Source organism: Tenebrio molitor, chromosome 1 (genome assembly GCF_963966145.1).
Source record: "Tenebrio molitor chromosome 1, icTenMoli1.1, whole genome shotgun sequence".
Taxonomy (NCBI): domain Eukaryota; kingdom Metazoa; phylum Arthropoda; class Insecta; order Coleoptera; family Tenebrionidae; genus Tenebrio; species Tenebrio molitor.
In genome coordinates, this window is record NC_091046.1 from 42,593,512 (window position 1) to 42,619,498 (window position 25,987).

The 25,987-nt window shown below is 43.5% G+C and overlaps 1 protein-coding gene across 4 annotated transcripts in view; it reads right to left on the reverse strand.

Annotated features, from left to right (window-relative positions):
- Positions 1 to 11: 11 nt before the first annotated feature.
- The window catches only part of LOC138132286 (uncharacterized), a 120,248-nt gene continuing 94,272 nt past the window's right edge, over positions 12 to 25,987 (reverse strand). Inside the window, exons 8-19 of one of the 4 annotated variants that reach the window (XM_069049771.1) lie at positions 20,552 to 20,750; positions 15,947 to 16,155; positions 9,746 to 10,082; positions 9,047 to 9,696; positions 7,670 to 8,392; positions 5,616 to 6,035; positions 5,210 to 5,440; positions 4,116 to 4,559; positions 3,367 to 4,052; positions 1,471 to 2,940; positions 1,333 to 1,421; positions 12 to 1,223 (exon numbers count right to left, since the gene is read on the reverse strand). In XM_069049771.1, the coding sequence (XP_068905872.1) occupies positions 929 to 1,223; positions 1,333 to 1,421; positions 1,471 to 2,940; positions 3,367 to 4,052; positions 4,116 to 4,559; positions 5,210 to 5,440; positions 5,616 to 6,035; positions 7,670 to 8,392; positions 9,047 to 9,696; positions 9,746 to 10,082; positions 15,947 to 16,155; positions 20,552 to 20,750 (5,753 nt within the window). In that variant the 3' untranslated portion in view covers positions 12 to 928. Of the gene's footprint in view, positions 1,224 to 1,332; positions 1,422 to 1,470; positions 2,941 to 3,366; positions 4,560 to 5,209; positions 5,441 to 5,615; positions 6,036 to 7,669; positions 8,393 to 9,046; positions 9,697 to 9,745; positions 10,083 to 15,946; positions 16,156 to 20,551; positions 20,751 to 25,987 lie in introns of all 4 variants that reach the window. The other 3 variants (XM_069049763.1, XM_069049754.1, XM_069049781.1) reach the window with 3 other exon arrangements.

Consider the following 25,987-nt stretch of genomic DNA (forward strand, 5'->3'; position numbering starts at 1 on the left):
ATTTATTAAAATCTCGATGAGTACAGCAAATAAACAACATAGAAAATATATAGTATTAAATGCGTGGCTCAATGAAAGACATTTTCTTAAGTTTACGATTAAGTCACAAAGAAAATAGTTGGTAGTAGAGAGTAGTGCGCAATACTACATAATAATTGCTCGTTTGTGCCAAAAAGACTTCTTGCTCCCTTCATAATATTGCTGTAGAAGTTATATACTGAAGTCACAGTGTGTTGGGTCTATCACAGTGGTATCAACGAATAACGATACCCGTATGACAATAACGTGTAGTGGGAGTACAAACAAGACTGGACATGTACAGTGCAAACATGAACGAACCAAGAACGGCTAAAATTTAATTATAGTAGAAAATCAGTCTCATTTACAAGCCCTTCAGCGTGTTCCTCTTGAACCGGGTTAGCTTGATTTCTGTTTATCCCACGACGTGTCCACGGGGAACATTTCAAAGTCATGGACGACATATTTACATTTGTTACAATTTTATAACATGGCGACGCCAGTCGACCAATCGGAGCGACACGCATCGTACATGTGGGGTTTGTCGCGGGACTCGTCTCGCCGAAGAATCCCCTGGTGATGTCGGTGCGATCGTCGACCGGCGCCGTTTCTAGCCCATCGACGAATACCGTGGGGCCAACGAACAAAACCGAAAAACAATGTGCAACATTTAACAACAACGCGTTTTGAGCATTAAAATGAATATTTATACCTACATATAAATTCGATAAATGCTTTACATTTCAACAAGCTTCGAGATTCTTCACTTTTTAAAATATTGCGTTCATAAGTTAAAATTACATTTATGATTGTTCGATGTTTAGAATATATTAATTTATTCGTTTTTCGTTAATCTATCAGTACATTTCTTTGAAAATTATTTTAAAATATGATTATTGAAACACTTAGTTTAGTCGGAATGGCCGTTTCCTGTTATGACGATCCTCTTCCACGACCTCTCCTCTTGCTGCGGCAGCAACAGTTCCCCGCGTTTGTACTTCCCCCGTTTGGTCTTGTTGGGTTGGCTGCTCTGCAATTTCCCTATGCTACTGCTCTTTCGGATCTCCACTTTGGGAGTTTTGGACTGCTGAAGCAAGGGCGACGTCGCTCTGGGGGAGTCGTCGTCGCCGCCGCTGTCCAAACTGTCCGAAGGGCTGATCGTGCGCTCCCTCCGCTTCAAGCTAAGTTCTAATCTTCGTAAAAATCTGAAACCGACAGAGTGATGTTTGGTCGCGGCGTGCCGTGATCGTGACGTCATACTCGGGAATCTGTCACCGAACGAAAATAGTGATCGCGTTTCGATCGCTTTCTCACCTGATTTGATGACTGATCGCTCTTAACCGGCTAATTTTTTGATGCTTGGACGCTTCGGCCGCCTTCGGCAACATCGCAGCGTTGACATCCTGAAAGGACAACGTGAGCGCAAACGCAGTCGCGTCGAGGGATGCTTACGTCGTAGGCTTCCTCTCCTTCGTGCACCTTTTGTTGGCACTTCTCGTCCAACCAGTCGATCGGCGAAGACCACCTGATGGTGTCGGGACTAGGACTAGAAGACGACAGTCTGATGTCGCGAGTCGAAACGATACTATCGGAACTAGAACTGGAGCTAACTACTTGCGACCGCGTGGCCCTGCGCTTGGGGCTGAGTTTCCTGGGAGGGGGGACCTTGTAAAAAGTGTCTTTGCTGGGGACGTCCAGGTGGTTGTGCGGCAAGAGGGGGTTGGTCGGTTTGGTGGGGCTGGGGGTCTTACAGTTCCGCAGCAGCTTTTTGTCGCGCTTTCTGCTGGTCTTTTTGTGTTGCGTGGTGGTCATCACGTTCACTTTGTCCGTGCTGGGGAAGTCGTAGAGGCCGTCGGAATCGGTGAAAGGCAACAGGTCCTTGTGCCGGCCGTAGAACTGCGGGGAGAACCTGCCCAGCCCCGTCGTGCGGTCGCTGAGGGGGCTCTCGCTGCGCGAACTCATCGGACTCAGGAGTTTCTCGCACCCGGTGGAGTCGCACTGCACCACGATCGCCGGCAGCTGCAGGGTCTTCTTGCCGCTGGCGGACGGCGGCGGCGGGAGGAGCCTCTCCATGCTGTCCTCCACGCACTTGCGCGGCAAGCCCGGGATCAGCGGCAGGTCGAGTATCGTCTTGGTCGTCTCGCCCTCGCTCACCATGAACACCTCCAGCTCCTTGGCGCTCTTCACATCCCCCTCCTCGATCTTCTCGTCGATGTGGTCCGTGCCGATCCCCTCGTCGTTCGACTCTAGGAGCGGGTCGTCGGACAGCGTCTCCGAGTCCGACCGCCCCCTGCGTTGGTCCTCTGTGTTTTTGTCGATGTCGCCGCGCTCGGACGGGTTCGAGTTGGTCTTCAGCACGGGCGAGGGTCTCCGGTGGGCGCTGCCCGAGCCCGGCGGCCCCTGGTCCTCCATCTCCGACGGACAGAGCGGGTTGCTGGAGCCGCACCTCGACGGGCCCGGACTCGCCATCGAGCTGTACCCCGACGAGCTCAGGTTCGACTCGGAGGCGTTGTGGTCGCCCCGGGCCCCCATCGAGAACGGGCTCAGGTACGACATGCCCCCGGGGGCCACCCCCAGGTGCCCCGCCGCCTTGTTGGCGGGCGACATCGACTCGGCGTCCGATTCCGCTTCGCTCAGGTTGCACGTGATGGTGATCATCGGCGGCACGCAGGGCAGGTCCAAGGAGTTCGGCTTGTCAGGGTCTTTGTACAGTTTGCGGTTCTGTTTCGGGAGCGGAAACTGGAACGACGGCTCTTGCAGGCGGGACTTGTGGGGCGGCGGCGAGCCGGGGAACAGCTGCGAGGGCGTCCTCGAGTGCGTCGGCGAGGGCGTCTGGATGGTCAGCATCGGGATGACGAGGGGGTGCGACTGGGAAGGGTTCGAATTCGATCCGCACTGCTGGCCCAGCGGCGGAGGACGGTTCTGCAACAAATAATAATATTTTAATTTTTAATTACATTATCTGAGAGCCCCTTGTGTATAGGCAACCAAGCGATCATGCAGGGACAGGATTATTCTAAATGATTGTAGTTGAAGTAGGCCATGCCCATGTTATTACATTTTTGCTGTCAGTTTTGTCTTTTGTCGCTGTCACTGTCATTTTTTAGGTGAAAAGTGCGGTGATGAGATTTTTATTTATTTTGAGTTTATATTGAGTTGTTTTGCACCCAATTTAACTCTTGTGTGTGAACGAACGGTGTGTACTCACTTATTCACATCATTTTGATTTTTTTTTATGTGGAGCAGCAACCATAAATTTGACGTTTGGTTGTCACGCCTACTTTGACTACAATCATTTAGCATAATCCTGTATAATACCTCCTGATGTCACTTGTCAGGAGCGTTTACCTTGGCTCTGAGTCCCGCGGAGCAGCTCTGCTGCATGGCGGCGGCCTCCTCGAGGATGAGCCCGTCCTCGGCTTGGGGGTCGATGGCGATGTCCTGCGTGCAGTGCATGTCGTCGTCGTCGCCGTCGCTGATGGAGATGTTGGGCAGTTCGACGGAGATCCTGTCGTCGCTCATGTCGGCGGCGTCCTCGACGGAAGAAGAGACGGCGCTCCTCCGCATGACCGGCGTGAGGGCGGGCGATGGCATGGGCGAAGGTAACGGAGTAGGCATCTCCCTAATGGGCGAAAGGCACTTGTTGATTGTGCTCGGTATCTCTAACAGTATCGTGGGCGGATGCAGGAAGTTGCTGCCGCCGCTAGACGATTTGTGCGCGCTCAGCGGGTCGAGGACCGGCACTTCGATGGTGCTCTGGCTCTGTCGGTGCATGACGGGGCTCTCGGGGGGCCCGCTCGAGAACGAGACCGGCGTGTGTATCGACGAGGTGGACGACTCGTCGTCCCCGGCGATATCGTCCTGCGGACTCGAGGCGGTGGGAGTGGTGGAGGGAGAGACTTTTAGCGAGGAGGGTAAATTGACGCCCGCCGAACTCGACGAGAAATTTCTGAACATGGCTAGGATAGAATCGGCGCTCGCAGGCTTTTGCCTGCCGTTGGCCAGTCTATTGCTCTTTCTGCTGTTAAGAAGATCTGAAATACTTGAACTCAAAGCACTCGGTATCGCGAGATCAGAGCTGGTGAACGAATCACTACCTTGGTTGCTCGAGGTACTGTTCGGGGACCTTGCGTCCACGTTCGGCGACGGGGGGGTGCTCGACGGACGCGCGAAGACGCACCCCAGACGGCCGCTCTGCATGATGCCCAGCTCCATCTCGGAGCCGGAGCTCATTTCCGCCGACACTCGGTTTAACAAGCGCGCGAAAGTTACTTTCTTTTCGAGTTTAGGGTCGCTCAGGGCCGTCTGAACGCCGTCGCTCTCGCAGAACTTGGTCTCTTTCGTCCCCGACCCGCCGTCCTGCTTTTGCTCGTTCTCTTTCAGCTTGCGCTCGCTCATCTGCATCAGCTCGCCCAGGCTCACTTTCCTCGACAACTGTTTGTTACCGGGGGATATCAGTTGCTGCAGGATCTGCTTCTTCTCCGCCGCGTTCTTCTTCGTCGGCGTCGAATTGTTACGCTTCTTCTTGGGCGACGGCGTGCCTAAATGTGGGGGTAACAGATTAGTCCTGGGGAACTGAACGGGAACGGGAACGTCACACAAGCCACATACTATTGTATGAAGCTCTGGCTACGGAAGTAACCTTCGAAACCGTCGACCGCTCAAAACGATTGCAAGGAAAAGCCAATTCAAGCTTCAAAAACCAGGTTCTTCCTCGTACCACCGAACGAACGCCTCACCTCCATCACAAAAACTACCACGACTAAAAATTTCTCTTGAAACCTCCCCCTTAGCATATCTTAAACCCTTCGAAGCCCACTTGGAGCATTTACATTGAAATTTTGGTACGAAGGAACCCGTCTTTGACCGCACGAAAACTAAGCCGCAGCAGCATTTACCGACTGACTCTATTGCGAAACAATCGTTGATCCTTGCAATAGCTTGACGTCTTTGTAATGGTTTCTGCATATGTACAATAGCCGTATATTGTGCCGTATGTACAATAGCTGTCGTCGGTGCGACGGATATTACGAGTTGTACTGTGCAACCTACCAGCCACACGCAAGATAGTGAGGATAAAGGGGCATTCTGGTCTACGACAACAGATAAGAAATAGAGAAAAGTAGAGAGTGAGCGAGTATATAGAGTAGTAAGGTGTGTCGACATTAACAGCTCAGGCACCAGGCCTTACGTCTCGGGGGAGGTTTTAGCAAATCGTCCAAACTAAACGTTCGGGCTGTGGCGGGCACGTAGCCGCTGGCGTGTGGACTGGTGAGGCTGAGGATGGATGGCTTGCGGATACCCAGGCGGCCGAATAGGGAACGAGGCGCCGTCGGACCTGGACTCGGGGTCACCGTCACGGACGCCGCTCCGGAGGCCACCGCCAGCTGCTCGCGCACGGAAGAGCTCCTCAGCGACGAAACTGAAACACGATTCGATCAAAATTTATTCGAACGGACATCTAATGTGTCCTGGACAGCACAAAATGACGTGCAAAGCAGGCCTTGCACGACTGTCAAACGTCACTTTGACATTGACATTACTGACTGTCATTTTGTGCTGCAGTTTGTGCATCGTAGAAAGCAAATCTGGCGTACTCGTACTCCTGTTCCTCTCGTTCTCTTCGGCCAGCAGCTTCTCGATCTTCTCGGGGAAGTGTCGCTTCGCGCACCAGACCAGCCCGATGACGGCCATCACGACGAAGACGGTCATCAGGCCGAGCCAGAAGGGCTCGTGGAACATCCTCTCGCTGAGGGGCTTGTACGGTATGTGCAACATCCTCTTCTCGCACCTCGCGCCCTCCCACCACGCGTGACAGCGGCACTGGAAGCCGTCGCCTTTCTCGATGCACACTCCGCGACTCTCGCAGGGGTTTCCTTCGCAGGGTTTGCGCTTCTGTTCGCAAGTCGGCCCGTTGTAGCCCGTCTTGCAGTGGCACTTGTAGCTCGAGTTGGTGAGTTGGCAGGTGCCGAAGACGCACGGCTCCAGTTCGCACTTGGTCAGGGCGCAGAAAAGGCCTGCAAGAAGGGGGTTTCCTGCAGTTTTTTTTTTGTGGGGAAGGGAAAATATAATGGATCAACTTCGTAGACAATGCGTGCATTCAGAACTAAACGATCTAATTAATTTAAGAAGTGGAGATTAAAATGGAAATGGAATGAGATATAATTGGTCCTTTCAGTCCTGAACGAGCATTACAACAGCCTGGGCCTAATGAAAATATCGATCAAGAAAGTGAACAACTGTTTCATTATTAGGCAGTTTCAAAGGAAATGGAGTTTGGAAATCAATCCGGTGTGAGGGATAAAGGACATTGAACTGTTGGGATAATGTTAATAAGAAGCAAAGTTTCGGTTTACAAAACACAAAACAGCAGGAAGTGAAACAAAGGGATATTGTCCTATCGAAAGCGATGCAAATTCCAGTGGCGTAGCGACTAGTTTTTAGTTGAAAAGCCTCTATAGCTTGTCCTGCACATTTTTTTGCTGCACTTTTTAAGTCTCATTTAACTGTGTAATTTTACTAAACAAATAGATTACTTAAAAGGCCGAATTTGGCGACTCTCATATGACAAAATTTTAAAAAATCTTATGTTTCGTCCTTCCTGCTATGCAGAGGTTGTACTCTCAGGATGCTAAAGTTTCTCAGTTGAACCCAACATGTTGAAATTTGATAATGAAGTACACCAATGTATACGTCGCAGCTTTTTCGAGACGGTTTCTCTGAACCAATACGGTCTAATATCTGGAGGTAGATAAAGCCCTCATAGTGCTAAAGTTATTCTCATAAATCCTGTTGAAAGGGTAGTAAGGACAGCACTAACAGCCGGACGAGAAATTAATGATACTTTTAGGGTTTTTATTTTTTTCCTAGTCGGGTATAGAATTAAATAGGATTTGTGAATGATGTTAATTCACACAACAAAAAAATTAACTTAATAATCAGTCTTGAAATAGTTAGTGAAAAGAATTATTCAAAAAAAAATTGTCGTAGTTTTTGCGACAATTAAAACATTTTTTTGCATAGTTTCAGGACATTCGTTTGTCGCACAATTCCTCATTTCTTGTGATAAATTATTGCTCATTCGTCGTACCAAAGACAGGACCAGAAGTCAGTTTCGACCCTTCACGAAATGGACTCCGATTTGTGGGGTATAACTCGTGCGCCACTGGCAAACCCTATTAGTTATTGATTTTGTCATCACTTAAAAACCAGGCCTACGGCGTGTGAAAAGTTTAAAAGAAAGTTTTTTCTGGTTATCCAATTGAATCAGTTTTATAAAGCCGACAATCTTCTACAGACACCGCATAACAATGAATGTCGGAATTTTTTTCTTCGGAAAAATGTGAGAAAAAGGTCGATGTTTGCGTTAAACTGGTAAAATTACTGGTGAGAAGAGCCGCCGGATAAGGCGCCCTCCTTTCAACGTCCGCGGATAACATGAGCATACTCCTCATTTACATTTGAGCCTAGGGCCTCGCATTGTACTCTGACCTCGGCGCCCATTCAATAAAGCAAATACAATCCAGATATTGCAATTTGGAGGGTGTTTGCTTTTCGAGTTTTAGTGGCGCAAAACACGTTGAATATTCGATGAGGTCCAGCCCTTTTACCCGATCGGGAAATTAATGTTTTTCGGGGTGGCGGAGATTACCGGTGAAGTGTCCGATGCACTGGCAGAAGTTCTGGCTCTTCTTGGTGACGCACTTGCCGCCGTTCTGGCACGGATTGGGGCTGCACGACTCCACCTCCTCCTCCCTGTGGTTCAGCAGCTTCGTCTTGAACTCGGCGTCGGGCTGCACCCGGAGGCTCCCATTCAGCGAAATCCCGACCGTGCCGCTCCTCTGCCGCAAGTGCAGCGTGTTGAGGAAGGAAGTGATCGATATGGGAGTGACCGGCACGATCGCGTCTTCCGTGTCGCCGTCGTAACACAGTTTCCACGCGGTTCCGTTTGTGTCGTAGTAGTTGTCGTACACCTCAATGACGCCGCTTCCGTCGCCGCACCCCCTGTCGGTCAGCTTGACGCGGAAGAGCTCCAGCGAGATGGTGCACCCCAGGGGGGCGACGAAGCGTTGCAGGAAGTTGACGCCGAGCGGCGGCTGGCCCGGGTGGTTCAGGTGGAGCAGCGATCCGGACGAGTTCTGCTTCAGGTTGATGATTTTCTCCTCGTTGGCGGCGGAGATGATCTTGTAGATGGCGCGGAAGCCTCTGCCGCCCGGGCGGACGCCGCTGCGCAGGATGATTTTCAGGCTTTCCTCTTGGGACAAGAAGCTCCCTTCGGTGAGCAGATTCTCGGTCTCGAAGGGCTTGAAGGGCGGCGAGTCCTTGCCCAGGCACAGCTCGAGCACCGCACCGTCGCTGCTCCTCTCCAGAATTTCTGCAAACAAGATCAAGGATGTTTCGGGTCACAAAAAATGCGTAATTTCGCTCCATCTCTGCAGAGTTTATCCTGTTCCAGGACATTAAATATTCTCCCAACGTTTACAATGTTTTTAACATTGTAGTTGGCTGTAATTTATATGTACAGGTACAAATTTGACAGTTGACATTTCGCACTGTCACTTTGCATTTTACATTGTTTATCATTTCTGAAAGTGTTAATTACGGTGTTCTGAGTTAATTAAAACAACAAAAGTGTCTTTAAAAAAGCTACCCCGTGCAGGACATTCGGCAATGTTAAATCTGTAGGTATTTTTTTGTATAAACTACATAATGTTGCTAAATGTTGTAATGTCACCGACGGTAAAACAAATCCAATGAAGGGCTAGCCAAAACACCCCGAGTTTTGCATCCCGGAGTTTTGTCACGGACCAATCAGGTGACTTCACGTACCCTTGACTTTTTGTTTTTTGTTGGTTTCTAAGGAGATAGAAAAACAACTTAATTTTTAGGCCATAATTTCAAAAAAAAAAAATTCTTTTTACAAAACAGTGTAGTGTTTGTGTTCCAACACAAGAATTCATTGTCGCCCCTTTCCATAAACGCGGTGGTGACAGTAATCGAAGAAAAAAATGTTTCAAAGGATTTTTACCGTGCCTGGCGATGTCGTAGTCCTGGAACTCGAGCCAGACCCTCTTCCCGACGGGAGCCAGGACCGTGAGGGAGCAGTCCAAGTGCGTCAGGATGAAATCCGGGTAATTGGGACTGGTCAGCACCCCCTCCTTGGCGGTGAGGGTTTGCAGGGGGCACGCGGAGACGTCGACCGCATGCCAGGCGAGCGCAAATCCACTCCCCGATATTGAGTAATCGGAATGGAACCTCAATTCCGCTTCGTTGCCCTCCGACACGAAGTTGAACCGATGCATGTCGGTGTCATGAGTGCCGCAAAACCTAACGGCGTCCCCTGTTTGGTCGCCGCTTTTCAACTCGACGAAGTCGTAAAGGCATTCCAGTTGGGGTTCGACGTCGATTTTCAGAAATTTAACGACGAGTCGCGTCCTGTCGGGTCCCACGATCCTCACCGAGAAGTCCAAGTGATTGTAGTAGTTCTCCGGATAGTGAGGGGTGGTTAGGCTGCCCTCGGAGCCGTTGACAGTCTTGTTGAAGTTGATTCCCACCCCCGAGAGCTGACTCGGCTTCTTGCAGACGTAGCCCCCGTGGGTGTTGCACCGGTGCGACTTCCAGTAGAGCCCGCTGGGGAGCATGGGCGTCGGCGACGGCGTCCACTGGATGCTCAGGCACCTGCCAAGCACAACTCGTTACCGTCAACATGACAAGCTATCAAACCCACCTGACGCCCTCCGCACTCTTCACCACCTCGCTGTCTGGGCGTCTCTGCCCCGGAAGCCACCCCATGTACTCCATGGGACTGCCGTCGGTCCATCTGAAGTCCGCGTTGGGTTCGGACCTTCCCCCGAGCCAGTAGAGGGCGCTGGTGCGGTACTCCGTAGACCTTCGTATGTTCGTCGTGATGAAGCGCTCCTCCTCTGGGCTAAGAATCGACGCGAGCTTACTCTTCTTACCCTTGCAGATGTCCTGGGCCGTCGACCACGTGACTTCCGGGTAGCTGACGAAGAGATAGCACGAGTTGTTGAACATGTGCAGGCGGTCGTCGGAGCATTGAGCGGCTTGAAAAAGAACGAAATTGACGTTTCAATTTGTTCGAGTCGGGTGAATGAGCTTCTCCAAAGGGAAAAAATACATAAGCTAATCAAATATTTTATCGTCATTATCGAATGACGTCTCGTTCCTCTCGGACGAATTTGATTATTCCGCAAACAAATCTTATCGATTAGAACGTTCCCCCTAACGAAGAAACGATCTCGTATTTTTGCGATTTCTTGTTCCAACGGGGATTTTTCAGAAAATTACAGTTTCAGCTCACGCAGTGATATTCCGGGCGGGTTTCACTATCAATAACGCACGAACCGGGCATAAAAGAGCAATTTTACAGAAAATCACGGTCTTAACATACGCAATAAATCTGTAGAGGTTACCGATGAAGTAATGTCTTTTACAATTCTAAATAAGCCGTGATTTCCCAAAGTGACGTCTGAGCTGCGTTCAGACGTTCATTCTCAACAAGCACAAATGATTACGCCACAACTCTTGTCCAGCCTATTCAGTTTTGTTAGTTTATCGCTACGCGTTTTTGATAAGCCATTTTGAAAGTTGTGGAGCTGTTGTGTGAACTGCATCTGATACGGTGGAAAGTTGGGATCGCCTGATGACGTAGATAAGTGGTACACTGGTACATCGAGGAATATTTTACTTTGAGGAGCGCAGAGATAAAGCGATTAAGCTGTTTATTTCGAAAAGTATTAGCAAGTAGCTAATTATAAACGTAAAGGAAACTTGTAAGGAGATAAGTTCGTTAGATGTGTTCGCACATTACGGGGGAATTAAGAATTCACAGCCTCGGCTCCAGGGGAGTACGACCGCTATAAAAGCAAAACGACCCCGTTGAAGGGCCCGAATTGTCGCCATGAAGGATATAAAATGTCAAACGTATGTCAGGCTGGTTTTAGGTTAATAAACGAAGCAGCGGCAGATGTTGGAACTTGTGGCATTTTTGAATAGTTTTCACTCTTCGGCTGACAAAGCTGGTCTTGAAACGTGATCAACAAGGACGAAACAAGCCAAAGTAAAATGTTTTTATAACACGATTATGATTGTCCTGCTTTTGTTGTTTTGACAGCCTAGGACCATAACCTGAACATATTCAATATGGCGTAGTAACTGTCACTTTATAACTGTCGAGGAGTCAGCGCCACCTGTGAGAATTTCTGTCAGCTCACACTGAAACTGAAATTTCCGAAGTTATAATTGTTTGTATCGGAACGGTTTGGACGTCGATCCGCAGCTAGAACAAATGACATGACAGCTCCCGAGGGAAACTTTTAAACTAGCGTCCCGGATCCACGATCCATTCGCAAAATAAAATTTTAATAACAATTAATTACAGCCTGAGCTTTGTACGCTCATCCGCGGCAATTCCGCTTCAAACACAATTTACTCGTTTGTTTCCTTTAAGTAGGAAGCTCCGGCTCCCGGAATATTGCCGACTCCGGACCGCGCAATTGTACAAATCCAGAGTGTTCTCTAATGAAGAAAACGCCGAATAAAATAAACGACTATTTGAGCGACGACGTTTTTTCCCCCACGTTGTCCTCTTCAGATTCGGCGTCTTCCAGTGGGGTAAACGACCCTCGGATGACGAGGGAGTAATCGAATTTTTTTTATTCCGGTGAGCGCTCAGAGATCGCCTGCTAGGGGCGCTCCTGGGTCTCGATTGCCGTTATTAATACCGTCGACAATGCGAATGTAATTGTAATTACTTCGAATAGGAGGTAACGCTGTGGGTAAACTAATCGGGACGATGTGGCGGCCATTTAATTCCATTATCTGCTGTTCCGAACAGGGCCCACATCAGAGGAATTTTCGTTGCGTAACAAACAATGAAGGTCTTAACAATTACACGCCATAATTTAGGGGCGGTCGAGTGCGGCGGGATGCCGATCGCCACCGGCGGCGTCGACGAAATTTTCATTACAATTTCGTTTCTTTTTGGCGGCGCTCGTGCAAGTGACGGCGAAAGAAATGTCGTTATTGTTTTTATCCTTCTGGTAAAATACCAAACTTCGAGTTCCTTTGATCTGAAATCTGCCGGGTTTGGGTGTGTTTGTTCTGGTAATGAGTACGAAAGAGGGATCGTGTGATGGATGATGGAATAAAACATTTAAAAGAATTTAACTCTACGGTCGGGAAATTTAAGCTTCATAAGTCGGATTCGTGTCAGCGACGCTAAAAAGATCTCTTGAAGCAATTTAGGGAAATATCTGGATAGTGAGATTTCTTCGCAGTTTTTATAAACACAACTTGACAGCTTGAAGAGTATTTTACATATCTTGAGCTTACATCCTTTCAGTTATGTTTAGCATTTTTGTCATTATTCATTTTTTCTGGAATTTAAAAAAATCAAATAAATGTGCAGGCGACAGGAAAAATTTAAATTAATTTCGCAACATTATGACATTCTTCAAGAGCATCACCCGTCTATCCTTATACGTCTTTATAATAATAAAAACATTTAGTTCTTGTAAGGGTTTGATTGTTTTCCTGCGACTTTCTCCTCTTCCGTAATCTGTTAAGTAAGAAACTTGATATGCTATTAGGGCGAAGAACGTGTCCAGGTAGTTGAGATAGGTTATTAGTGCAGATGAGGCTCGATTTTCTTTTCTTTTCTTTTCAAAAGAACTACTCGTGTTGAGTACAATTATCCCAGAATCTGACATTCTCGTATCATATTCCAATTAGAATTTTCCGCACTGAACCACTGGGTGTCCTCACGGTTTCCATTAAGCAATATACTGATTTAAGCTACGTTATAATAACATTAATTGTCGTGAGCCGTCAACTGCTATATTTCATAGAAACCTCTACCCGGCAGATAACCCTTAGTTACCCGTTTTACTGAGCTTCCTGGGGTTATTTCAAACATATCTCTTTGTATGATTCTTTTTGTAACAAATGTAGGTTTCAGGAAAAAATCATTTTCACCTCACCTCGAGCATTTCTTTGTAACAAATGTAGGTTTCAGGAAAAAATCATTTTCACCTCACCTCGAGCATTTCGCTGCATATTTTCTGAGGATGCAACAATTACAACTTTCATTAATTTGCCTTTTTTTTAACATTTTGAGATAGCGTCACAATTTAAAATTTTTCGTTACTTGATCACATCCCATGTCAACAAATTGTCAGTGATACATTGAAGTGGCAAAGGTTCTTTAACAGTATACTTTATTCAACGAGCGGGCTATTACTGATGAGGATGATTTTGTGTCACGAGCCGAAGGCGAGTGACGTAATTCTTCCGAGTGAGAATAGTCATTACCCGCGAGTAGAATACTATACTTTTTATACGGCTATGAATATTTTTAGGACATAGATTGTTGCGTATTAAATAAACGTTGCAAAGGGTCTAGATTTTGAGAAAAAAAAATCTAGTTTATATTTCCAATTCTCTTCAATACCAAAGCAGAACGAACTCTTCTAATATATCGTTTTGCCGTGAGAAAACTTTTACAATTATAATAAACCATAACTACACTCACCGGCAAAAAAAACGGAACACTAATTAGTCAACAACAAATTATTCCCATAATACCTATTTTGATGTATTTTGACCAGGAGGCAATGATAGCAAACATAGCCTTGAGCATTAGCATAGGTTATTTTATTAGCAATTTCCCATAAAAACAAATTTTTTGCTTAAAAACCTTCTTTTCATAAATTTACCATTTTTATAATAATCAAGCAACCTGGTTAGATTTTTATAACTTTTGTAATTTTTTATTGTTGTTAACTTTGAATTTAAGTGCAGAACGTAAAAAAATGCCTCTAGCTGGTGTAAATATTGCCAGAGCACTAGCTTTGGTTGAAGACTGTTGTTGTTTCCGTTATGCAGCTAATGCTATTGAGGCTCCTCTTGCTAGTCGTTACAGAACTGTTAGAAGGTTTCAAGAGACTGATTGAAAAAGAGCAACCACATACCGCGACGATAGATTTTAAATAATAATGGTGTTCCGCTTTTTCTGCCGGTGAGTGTAGAAAGTTTCTCTCTCGAATGTACCTATTGTTCACGTGCAACACCTAGTTTAAAACTTTGTAAAAACGAACGTACTCCAACTGTTATCTTTACGGAAATACTTCTAATGCCGCAGCATTTATGATTAAAGCAATTAAATGCTTAAAGCTTTTTACTCAGCTTTGATTCACGCAATTTCCTTACGGCATACTTTACATCGTGTTGTTCTAGAACTTCGATTGCAACTTATACTTCTAACAATTTGCACAGTAATGTGAAAAATTCTTCGTTAAAGTTTCATTGTCTACCACTCATGGCCACAACAAGTGGTGATCACTGGAAGAAGGATTTCTGATGTTCTTTATGCAGATAATTTTGATAAAATAGAAAACCTGATATTCTTGTGCAGTCCGTGGTATGAATAGGTACAGTCAATGGACAAATAAAACTGGGACAAAAATGACAATCACATAAGTCAAAATTTACAAATTTGCATCGTTTAATTACGGCTTTATCACAAATAGGTTCACTTTGGTATGGCATATTATATCGACACTGACAAATATATTGACAATTCAATGGTCTGATTTACATAGATTAAATTTTAAGTGTCCCAGTTTTATTTGTCCACCGACCGTACCTACCAGTTGGAGAGTGATCGATTAGATGAAATCCCAACTGAATACAAAATTTCATTAACAAGATTAGACTTAATTAGAGCAGCAAATACTTGAAACGTCTGTAGGGTAAAACAAAAATACATATAATGTAAAGTAGTTCAATCACCAGGGAGGTTTTAGAGAGTTGGCTCTACAAAGTGTGGTGGAGAAATGATATTTGGTAACTTTGTAGATTTAAATGTATTCACAGAGATATCTATTTTGTGCAGGTCTCAGTTGCGCCGGTGCTTTTATACAGGTGAAAAGGTGTAAAAGAGGTAAAAACGCGCAAGTATTTCACACACTTTGAGAGTACCTTCTTTGTCTGACTTTGTCTCGTGCTACTACAACTCTTCATACTCATTTTTAAGAACATACTAATATACCGGGTGAGTTAAGTTTTACTGCCCTCACGGTTAAGCTTATTAAAAATTAGTAAAAATTACGAAACTTTAGGGTTACATTCCCTTGATATAAGACTTCAAATGTGTGTAATCAAGTTTCCCTTATCACTTAATTCAGAGCCATGAAATAAAAAAAATCAATTTTGAGCAAAAAAAAATGTTTTCACAATTAATTCAAAGAGCACATTTATGAAATTCACATCAAAAGAAAATTATTCGTTTTTGAATTATTCCAATTTTAACATTAAGAGCGAAAAATAACCAAGATTTACAACTGCAGTGTCATAAATAAATATCTCATTGTTGGGAAACATCTGTTGACCACTTTTGTATGGATTTCGTTGAACATTTTAGTAAACATTTTACATAACATCTGGTGTACTGTTAGTATTTAAAAAGCGTTCAACCACTCTTTCTGAATGCTGTCAGAAACGCGATATTCCACCTATTCTTCTGGATACAAAACAAGAAACCGATGATATACCGATTGTCGTGAACATTTCCAATAACCATTTTCATTAATCAAATCGCTTTGGAAGTAGGTCATTTTAATAAATACGTTGTCCTCGGCAGTGAAAACCATTTTAAGAAATGTTTTGTTGTTTTTGTGCACTCCAGCGTCTTGATTTAAACACCAGCTTTGCCAAAACAGTATTACCAACCCATCACAATCTTTCATGGCCATCTGATACATTCTCATTAAAAAATTTAAATGATCACACCTTCGCCAGACATTGTAAAAAAGCACTTGCCATTGGGCCTCTCCCCCTGCAACTCGCTTTTTTCTCAAACCCCGTCTGATCCTCTAACAATTCTTATTTGAAAGACGATTCGACTCACCACTTTCCATCGAGACGCGAGCCTTGTACCCTCCGAAATGATGCGAATAATCCGAGCTGAATCTTAATTTCAGCTTCGACCCTTTGCTGACGTATCGGAGCAATTTCAGTTTGGAACTCCAGTCGCCGCAGAGACGCCTCGCCGAACTCGAATTTATGGACGTCGTGGCGTTGGCGTTCTCCAAAATCTCCAAGTAGTCGTAGCTGCATCTGCGAATCAACCGGCAAGAATTAGTATTTGTTTGGGCTGCTCCTCGGACCGGACGGGACGCGTTCCGAGGACGAAGGACGATATGTAAACCGGGCTAAATATAACTTGTATGGCAACGTGATAACGTAAGTTTGCATTGTTGCGCTGAAAGCTTTCACACATTGATCGCGTTTTAATGGGCGGCAATTTTGCGACTTGATCTAATTTGCATGAAAATACCCGCGACTCTTCAGCAGCCGTCGCTCAAGAAAATGGACAAGGCTGCGGATATTAACCGGCGAGCAAAAAGCACACCGCAAATGGACGGACGATGAATCCAACACATAAATCACTTTTGAAAATAAGTTGCCGGACCGGAATTGATAAATTTCTTTTTTAAATTAAAATTCAACAGAAATTGCCATCGACCATACATCTTCGCCAACCGACAAAACCACAACCATTTTTTTCGCTCAAAAGCTTCGATACCGCTAATAGCGACGTTTCACAAAATGATAAATGGCGTATGTTTACCGGATTTTTTCCGGATCTCGGATGAAATCTGACGAGGGGGGCGCACTCCATAATTACCCGACGAAATCGTCTGGACGATCACGTTTTGGGGCTTTCTCCGACTCCCGACTGCCAGATTTCCTCCTTATTTATCCGCTTACGTAACGACATTTTTTCAATTTATTTCTGCGCTCCCTCGCACGAAACTTAATCTGTTTTAATTGAACAGAAAGCCCCGACCCGGCGGACTCCTTCTGATCGCCCAAAGTTCGCCTCGTTCTGTTATCGAGTGCATTTCTATCGAAAAATATCTGCCGGAAAGTGAGGGCCGAGCCACGGGGGCGGTGTTGGTCTCCCGGAACGAGGTATCGACTGTGATGGCCGAGGAACAAGACGAATTTTGGTCGGCGGAGTGGAAAAAGTGTTGTTTCAGCTGGAACGAACAAAAACATGCCGGCCTCGTCCTTTGTTCCTTGATTGAGTCCAGACATTAATATTTCATTAAATTTGCCCGCCGGCGTTTTTGGTAATTGTAATGTATCACATGTCGCCGTTATCGCTCCAGTAGCCTCGATAAAACTCAAAAGCTCCGGTGATGGATTTTTCCCGTTTCAGCTTCCACAGTTCTCTGCAAAGTTATTGCTTACAGCGCCAAAGTGATCGCTAAAATGTGATAAAATCCTCGCAAATCTCCCGATTGATGTTGTTAATCGCACGTTTTAAATTTAATTCGTCCGGCGCATCCACCATTTTTGATGATTGAGATTTCACTTTTTTAAATCCAAATTTTATCTTTGTGTGGAGATGTGATTTGCGTTGTTGCTTTCTGCTGAGCGATAACTTTTGCGATGAAGCAGAAAGCGGTTGGCGATGTTAGGTCGACGTAATTAGAATAATTAAAAGCGTTCCAGACGGTGCTCAGTGAAATGGGTGTGGGTCGAGCAAAGTCGGCCTCCAAATGGAATGACAAGTACAGATGATACTGACGTGTAACAGGCAAAGCAGTGGAGAAAGGAAATCTGAATAAAAATGACGAGTAAAAAACCTAGACAGATTGTGTGTTATTAATTTAAACTTTGTAATTTATTTTCTAAATACATTACCATGAAGGATGTTTTCCAATTGACAAATGACGACCATCTATTTAATCGTCAACAATTTATAAAATGACATCAAGAGGAAACGATTTATGGAAGATTTTTTTTCGACAAAAATGGTTTAGATTTAGGTTGCGATAATCATTTTGCAAATCAATCTTTTGACTTTTTTTTTTTCAAAGAAAACACATTTTTCTTTGAACTGATGTTGAAGGAACTGTGTATATTAAAAAAATAAATTAAATGAAAATGTATTCTGACATTTTCAGGATAGAAATGGACAATTTTATCTATTAATTTTTTTCAAATTCAACAACAACAACCAGAAGTAACAAGTGGGATATAGACATTATTACAGCACGTATGTGAAGTTTGCACGTATCATTACACAGGGTGTTTTTGAAATGCGTGCACAAATTTTAACCACGAGATTCATGTAGAATTGCTTTTAGTCTTCTACGTTGTCAAACAACCTCGTAGGTAAAATTTCGGCACATTTTAAAAATACACCAATGCGGTTTCCTTGTTTTAAAGCATATTTCCTATAGGTTACTTCACATTGGCCTACATTTTATAAAACATGATATACAGGGTGTATTTTTAAAATGAGTCGAAATTTTACCTACGAGGTTGTTTGACAACGTAGAAAACTAAAAGTAATTTAAAAAAATTCTAGCTCAAAAAATAAATGTCATTTTATTTTTTGACAGAATTTTTTAAATATTTTTTCCGACTCTACATGAAGCCAGTAGCTCATGATTAAAATTTGTGCACGCATTTCAAAAACACCCTGTATAATGTAGTTTCTCACGTGTTGCGCTTAAGATTTTTCCTCAGAACGATTACTCAGAATATTTTTAAATTGACACATTTTTATGTGAATAAAGATTCAACGCTATTATCTTCTCCTATTTTGTCTTGCAGCAAAATTTTACAGCTGTCATGGAATTCAAAAGCCACTTTTCTTTGTGAATTTACGTACTTTATAAGATTTTTCACAATTATAAAATTAAACGAGACTAGTTGTTTACACAACAAGTGAGATATGGACATTATTTACACGTATATGACACGGGTGTAGGCCGTACAAAATTTTATTCACAACTGTTGAGTGTTTTGAAATTTTTACAATAGGTTTATTTTATCATTATCTCAGTTGTCTGCTTAATGTCAAATATATTTTGATTTTGACTTTTGACAATGAACAAAAATTCCCGGCTGTAGTGATTTCTTTTTTATTTGATAGCCTAATTCAACAGGTGGTGTTTTGTTTATTTTGGCACACACTGTACATCACGTGTTATAATCTTAAACAATATGTTTTTTCTTGTGTGTTACACGTGTCTGACCTCAACTCGTCAAGCTTGATCGACTATAAATTATGTGTGGGCTAAATGTAGCTTAATTGATTATCTGTCGGAAGTAAGATTTTTTTTTTTGTAGATACATGTCAAAGATTGTTTATTTGATCGCTTTCTATCCTCGCATTACAACAAGAAAATAAAGACACACCCTCCACGTTAACATGACTACATAATTAATAAAAGCACAGTCAACAATGAATGCTGGATGATGAATGTTGCTCTACAAGACAGAGAGAAATGAACGGAACCAAGACGGATGTTGTGAAATGTGCCACAAAATTAGTACAACCGTATTCTTCCCTTCGTCACAAAAACCATCGCACGAACCGTTTAAAAATCATTGATTCCGGAGAACTTTTTTCGGCGACGTTGTTTTTCCGAAATAAATTGACCGACTCAGTCCCACTTCACTGCGCCACTTTTTATAAAACATGAACCCGATTCGGCATCGTAAAAAGGAGAACGTATGTCGGCCGTCTTCTTCGCGCTCAGCTTCCTTTATCATATATTTACAATGTTCCCTGCGCCCCAGATTTCCATACGACAGGACGTACCGCAACTAGGATGAGTGGTGATCCGGGAAAACGCAAACTTTCCCTCTAGTCTAATCGCCCTCTTGGAAAAACTTCTCCTTTTACGATAAATCGAACAGGACGGGATCATCCCGGCTCATTATTCGATCAATTTATCAGTGCCCCGATCGCCGCAACAGAAAGGCAAAACGGAGGGGGAGGCGCGAACGTAAGAGGTTCAACACTGAAAAGTCGGAAGTGATATCGTCGAGCCGAGGATGGAAGAAAGGAGAAGTGGTGGACTTTGAGAGGCGCTAGGGAAAAAATGGTAAAAAGAGGTCAGTACAAAAGTGGAAACAGTTTTGTAGGTTCAGCTGGATACGTCGTGGCTGGCTGCGATTTGTGGGTGTCGTGTGACCAAGAAGATCTGTAATCGAGTCAGCCGTGCAGATGGTGATTTAACAGTAGCGATAAATAATTATTGTTGTTACATATATTTTTTTTAATTTAAATTATATTATGTGTAAGCCCCTTGATTTTAGGCAACCAAGTATTCGCAGCAATTTACCATATACTTGTATAGGTACACCAGAATTACAGGTGCACTACGATTCTAAAAACGATTTTAAAACCCTTGAAATACTGTTTTAATTATTGGAAAGTTGGAATCTAGGTGAAAACTTTTGGAGGCGTTGTAAGCTCCGCAGAGAAGACATAAAGTGAAATTTGTTTCATTTCTCTGGAACGGAGACTTCGCCGGCACGATTTAATTGCTCCGGTGGAAAAACGCCCTTCACCTTGCAAGAAATTCGCGCGAGAGGCGGCACCGCCAAAGGGTCATCCTCTCAGGGCACTCGATCAATTTATTAACAATACGCCGCTCGCCTTAATGGAAAAGGGAAACGAAGCAGGGAGGGCAAGAACACTTACGAGGGTTCGTTCTCGAGGACCAGCTCCTCGAAGTCTAGCACCAGTCGATAACCAGGAGGCGCCGTGATGTCAGTGTCACAGTCCGTGTTGTCGGGATAGTGACGTGGAAATCCGGGGCTGGAGACCACGGCCCTCGACACTTGCCTGGACAGCTCCACTGATTTGTTGCAGTCCGGGGGCCAGCTGTCTTCCAGGGGCTCTGCAAATCATATTCCAGTTTTACGTGCGGCTCGCGTGATTTGTACGCCGCCACGGACACGTTTAAATTTAGAAGTTTCAACCACCGGACCAGGGCCCCATGGAAAATTCATGACGGGAAATGTATTCGGGGCAGAGAAGATGCTCCCCGGAATTTATGGATACTATAAATATTTTTTATTTACAAACGATATTTCACCATATTCGACATCTGATTTATCATGCGCTCCCCCAGACCTGTTCGCCCCTCGGCGCTGCAAGCTTTGACTCGAGTGCAGAAGCGCTGACAACTGCACCGTTCCCTGCATCATTTTTAATTTGGCTCATCTCGTAAAAATACCTCGATCGGGGTATTTTTAGGCGAACATTTCAGGAATGCCGCCTCAAATCAATTCCTGAATTTGGGCGGGACTCGAACTCCTGTCGGACCATTAATCAAGATGACGGTTACTCGTCCATCTTGCGTCCACCAAGGAATATCCATTTTAGGACGACAAGGCGATAACTGGTCACTTAAGGGCTCAGCTTGGAGCGAAGTGGGTTTATCGAAGGTTTGACTGGTATTAATGGCGCACAAGCATTAATACTAGCCGATCCTACCACTTAAAAAATAAAATTGTTAATTGTTTGGAGGGGTCGCCAGTCATAATTTCGTTAGCACCGAAAATGTGTTCCCGTTTTAATTTCCAAATGGACTCTCGGGATCACCGAAGCTCCTAAAAAATCTTTAACAGAAGCTACCCAAGTGGGAACCCTATTGTACGTTTCGCTCCGACAGGAAAGGTCAGAGTTAAAAACAGAATAATTTATCTCCGGAGCTCGACTCCAGGAAATTAACGGGGCCTGAATTATTTTCATGTGATTCCTAGTTACGACGAAAAATCTGCAAAAAGTGTCAAAGTTTTCTTGCGCGTGTCTGTGGAAAAGAAGTGCCATCGAGACAAATTCATTGGTGGAAAAATTTTTGTTCTAGACGTATCAAGGGCATAGAAATATGAACAAATAAATTTTTCTAATAGGTTTTTCTTGAAAAATAAGGCTTCGAAACAGTTTCTAAAACCCTGTCCGGAAATTCGCCAAATTGACAAATTTATAGCGGTTTGAAAAAAAAATCTTTATTAAAAGTATGCACAGCTACAAAATAGTATATTACGTGATAAGGATCTAAAATGCATCTTTTTACCCCGAGTGTAATTTGCACGAGTGCAGCGACTACAATAATTAGACGAGGGCACACTACATTTTTCTACTTTGTCGTAATATGTACATTATGCAAAAACATTAATAAAGTTCTACACAAAAGATTAAAAAAATTGAAAGAACCCCAAACCGAATAAAACACCCTATTCTAGACCAGAATGCCTCTTAAAATAGTTATTTGTGTATTAAGGCCAAAAAGTGCATCTTTTTCGACCGAGTCTGTGTTTTCTGGCCGAGGCGCAGCCGAGGCTTGAAAACAGGCGAGGACAAAAGGCCCTTTTTGGCAGAGGTGCACATTAATTTTTTTAGGCAACCGCACGAACTGCGAAGCACAAGACATCATTGGAAAATTTACAAATTTATTTTGTATCTACCTTTTTCAAATAGATACATTTATTAATACATACATATTAACAACAAAACTAGAAATTTACGACATATTTGCAATACAATTACTTATTTACATTATTTATGGTGACAGGACAATTATCGGTTTTGTCGATTTCGTTGTTAACTTACTAAACAAACCGACAGATGGCGCCACGACAGAGTCCGAAAAAGTGCGGCCGAAAAAGAGTTACTTTTCGTCCGCTTGTGACTACGTAAAATGACCGTTTTCATTAAGGGTGCCTAAAAATGTAATTTTTTTTGAGATCGATTCAGTTAAGTGTCTTTTAAACAATCACACCGTGAATTTTTTCTTCGCTTCATTTTTGTCAGTTTGCGCAATTCGGAGACGTATTACGCACATATCGAGGTGCCGTCTCGTTTCGCCCCCATTATCTGAAAAACAACGTTCCAGCTGATGTATAAATTATGTAAGGAACAGTTTCGTGAGATTGACAGTCGCGCCCCCGCCTGATTCGCGTCCGTGCTTTAGAAACGTTCGTCACAATAAAGAAACTCGAATCATCAGCCATCTGTGAAGACAACGAGTGCGCCGAACAACCTCCACTCGCGATTACTCCGCCGAATTCAGGCTGCGCCATAAACGAGGCCATTATAGATAACAATAAACAAAAAAAAAACCGTTCGTTCCTTTGGAAAAATAAAAATCTCGCGCTGCCACTGTGCCAGTCGTTTTATGGAAATCCGCCCCCATTTAATCCGATGGCATTTGTTCTGGAATATTCACATACATTTTCTGGCTCGATGTTTATAAATATTATACCCTCCGCTGCGGCTTCTGGATCTACTTCCGCGCTTTTACGATTGCGTCCATAAACGCCGCAATAACAAACGTCAAAAATGACAGTTATTGCTGAACTAAGACGAAACTGCAACGTGATACGTCTTCAGAGTCGTCGCTTCGATTTTCGGCGAGGGACTAATCCTGCGTTGGGATTTGCAGCGATTAATTGCTTCGATCTGAAGCTGCGACCTGACAGGTCGTTCGTCATGGCCCAAAAGTGTTAATTTCACTGCGGGCCTGGATCAGGACGAAGACGCGGTCGTCCAGGCGAATTTTTAATCGGCAACTGACATAACATGCAAACGTAAATTGAGCTTGCGTTACGTTGAGAGGGGGAAACCGTCCATTATTCATGCCTATTTTCAGCCATCTGTTTCCGTGTTCTTTTATGCTCGAGTGTATTACTGGATGCCTAATTCATGAAGCGAATATTCACGAATCGAAGAAAATTAATAAGCCAACGAGAGATTCTCGACAGCTACAAGTGAACATGTCAAATTGCAACCGCACTATTTCTGAAGCGAATTTATCGCCGCTCCGCGATAAGTCGGATAAGTGAAACGCTTATTCATCGAGCCATTTGCCAAAGCTCATCTCATATTTTACACTTGCAGTCATTTTACAACCCACGGGCGCCCAAAAACTCTTACAAATCGACGTGCTCGATTTTGGAGCGCCTCCTTTTCCATCGTTGAACTGTTGTTAGTGCACCTTGCGGGTTGCTTACAATCGAGTGATACGTAATGATTGATTCGTTCCGACGGATTTTCAGAACGCTGCGGACACGGCACGGAGTGAAGATTTCTAAGTATATACACGAAAAAAACTCATTTTAGATAACATCAAAAGTACCCCCTTATAGGAAATTGAGCATTTGTCTGAAAGCTCGGTATAGATGTGTTTCTGTAAGAGTACGCAATCTACATACGAAATGGGGGAGAGAGACGAAATCGAAAGGAAGACGTCCCAATTTCGATTTTTCAAATAGCTTCGTTGCTCGAGAATTTACTGCGGTATGGCAAAATCGTCACGGTTTCTCTTCTAGTTGAGATATTTTTTCGGGTCGGTGTTGAAGACAAGAAACGAGGAAAACTGTCCGCCGGGAAGCTTATTCAAATTAAATTCGTCGTGTGGCCGAAGGACGCAAGAGGCAAGGACCAAACGATAAATCTGGGGAAGTTGGTGAAGTAGGTCTTTCGCCGGTCTAATGGATTAACTTTTTTTCGAGTCGCTGAAAAAAAGGATACAAATGTGATGTCTTGATTACAGCAATTACTTTGCTGACAACAATGTCATTTTCAGTCAGAAAATCCGCTGATTTATCGTCACAACTCTATGGGCTTTTGTGGTGTTGATTGATGCACTGTCTGGGCCAGCTATTTGAGATTAATTTTACAAATTAAAACTAAAAAAATAAAATATTTTGCCTTGATTAACTAACTAAATGGAGGAAAGACGATTTGCATTGAATCCTCATACCGAAACCAAGACTCTGATACGATCAAAGATAGAAGAGTAGAGAAAAAATGTTTCATTATTCGATTATAAACGTTTCTGACCTTTTTTTTTTGTTAGGTAGACAACGTCTTTTAAGTATTCTGTTGGCATCCCCGATTTTCAAATTCAATAAAGTCCAACCATAAAAGTCAAACTAAACAAAGTTGTCATTTTCACGCTTCATTTTTTGAAATGTTTTTTACCACCGAGCACAATACATTTTTCTATTTTGCACCTATAACACAGTCAATATAACACTCAAACGGGTTTCGAAAAGGAGGTATTTTCGATACGCGTTTCAGGAACATTTACTTAAATTTTTAATGTTGGCAGTGACTCATAGTGAGTTGTTGCTACGTGATCACTGCACTTCACCACACTTTAAATTCAAAACTTACAATTGTTCGTCTATTTACCAGCGTTACCAACCCTTATATTTGCCAAATATAATTTTCCTAGCATTATGTTTTGAACTTTTTTTAAATTTAAGGGGCAAAATAGAAAAAATATTGTATTATACTCGTTTTATAAGCCATTTTGTCGCACTTGTTTGCTTTATAGCACTCGTCGCTGCGCTCCTCGTGCTCTAAAAAACGCGTACGACAAAATGGTGCCTTATAAAACTCGTATAATAAATTACTATTATGGCACTGGCTTATTTTGGAGGCGGATTCAAAATACAACTTAATTCACATTAGTAAAACTTGTTTTCATTATTATTAATCTAACCTAAAAAAATGTTGACAATGAGAAAGCCTACAAATTGCTCAGTGATGCCAATCCACTAAATTTCCTTCAGTCATTTGTAGTCAATTGGTAGAACAGTAACGAGCCTAGCTCATGTCAAACCATATTATGTCAAATGTCATTTATTCAATGAACGAACAGTAGCGTGAATGCCTTCTTTTGAAAAAAAAGTTCACTTTAGAACTAGCCACCTAGAATTCTTTTGGATTTCTTGGTGTTAGATGACAGTTTCTATTTTAATTTCATTAATGATTTAATTGACAATAGACTGATGAGCAAAGTAAGGTTATGTATCAAAAGGATACATCAAACCGTCGGTACCAACTAAGAAGACGAGCTTTGTTTCTACAAGAGAGAGAAACCCCAACCTGCTTTCCCACAACATTTTTTTAACATTCTAGTTAACAATCTCCCTTTCGAAAGTGTTTGACAACTGTTATTTGGGGTGTTCTAAAAGTGAGAATATTTTTCACCATGACAATATTTAGTCGAAACAATGAAGACGGTTTTTAGCCGTCACGGGACTAAAATTCTTATAATAACCCACTGACACTCCAGATCTGGCATCTCGTGATTCCCTTTTGTTCTTCAAATTTCAAGAT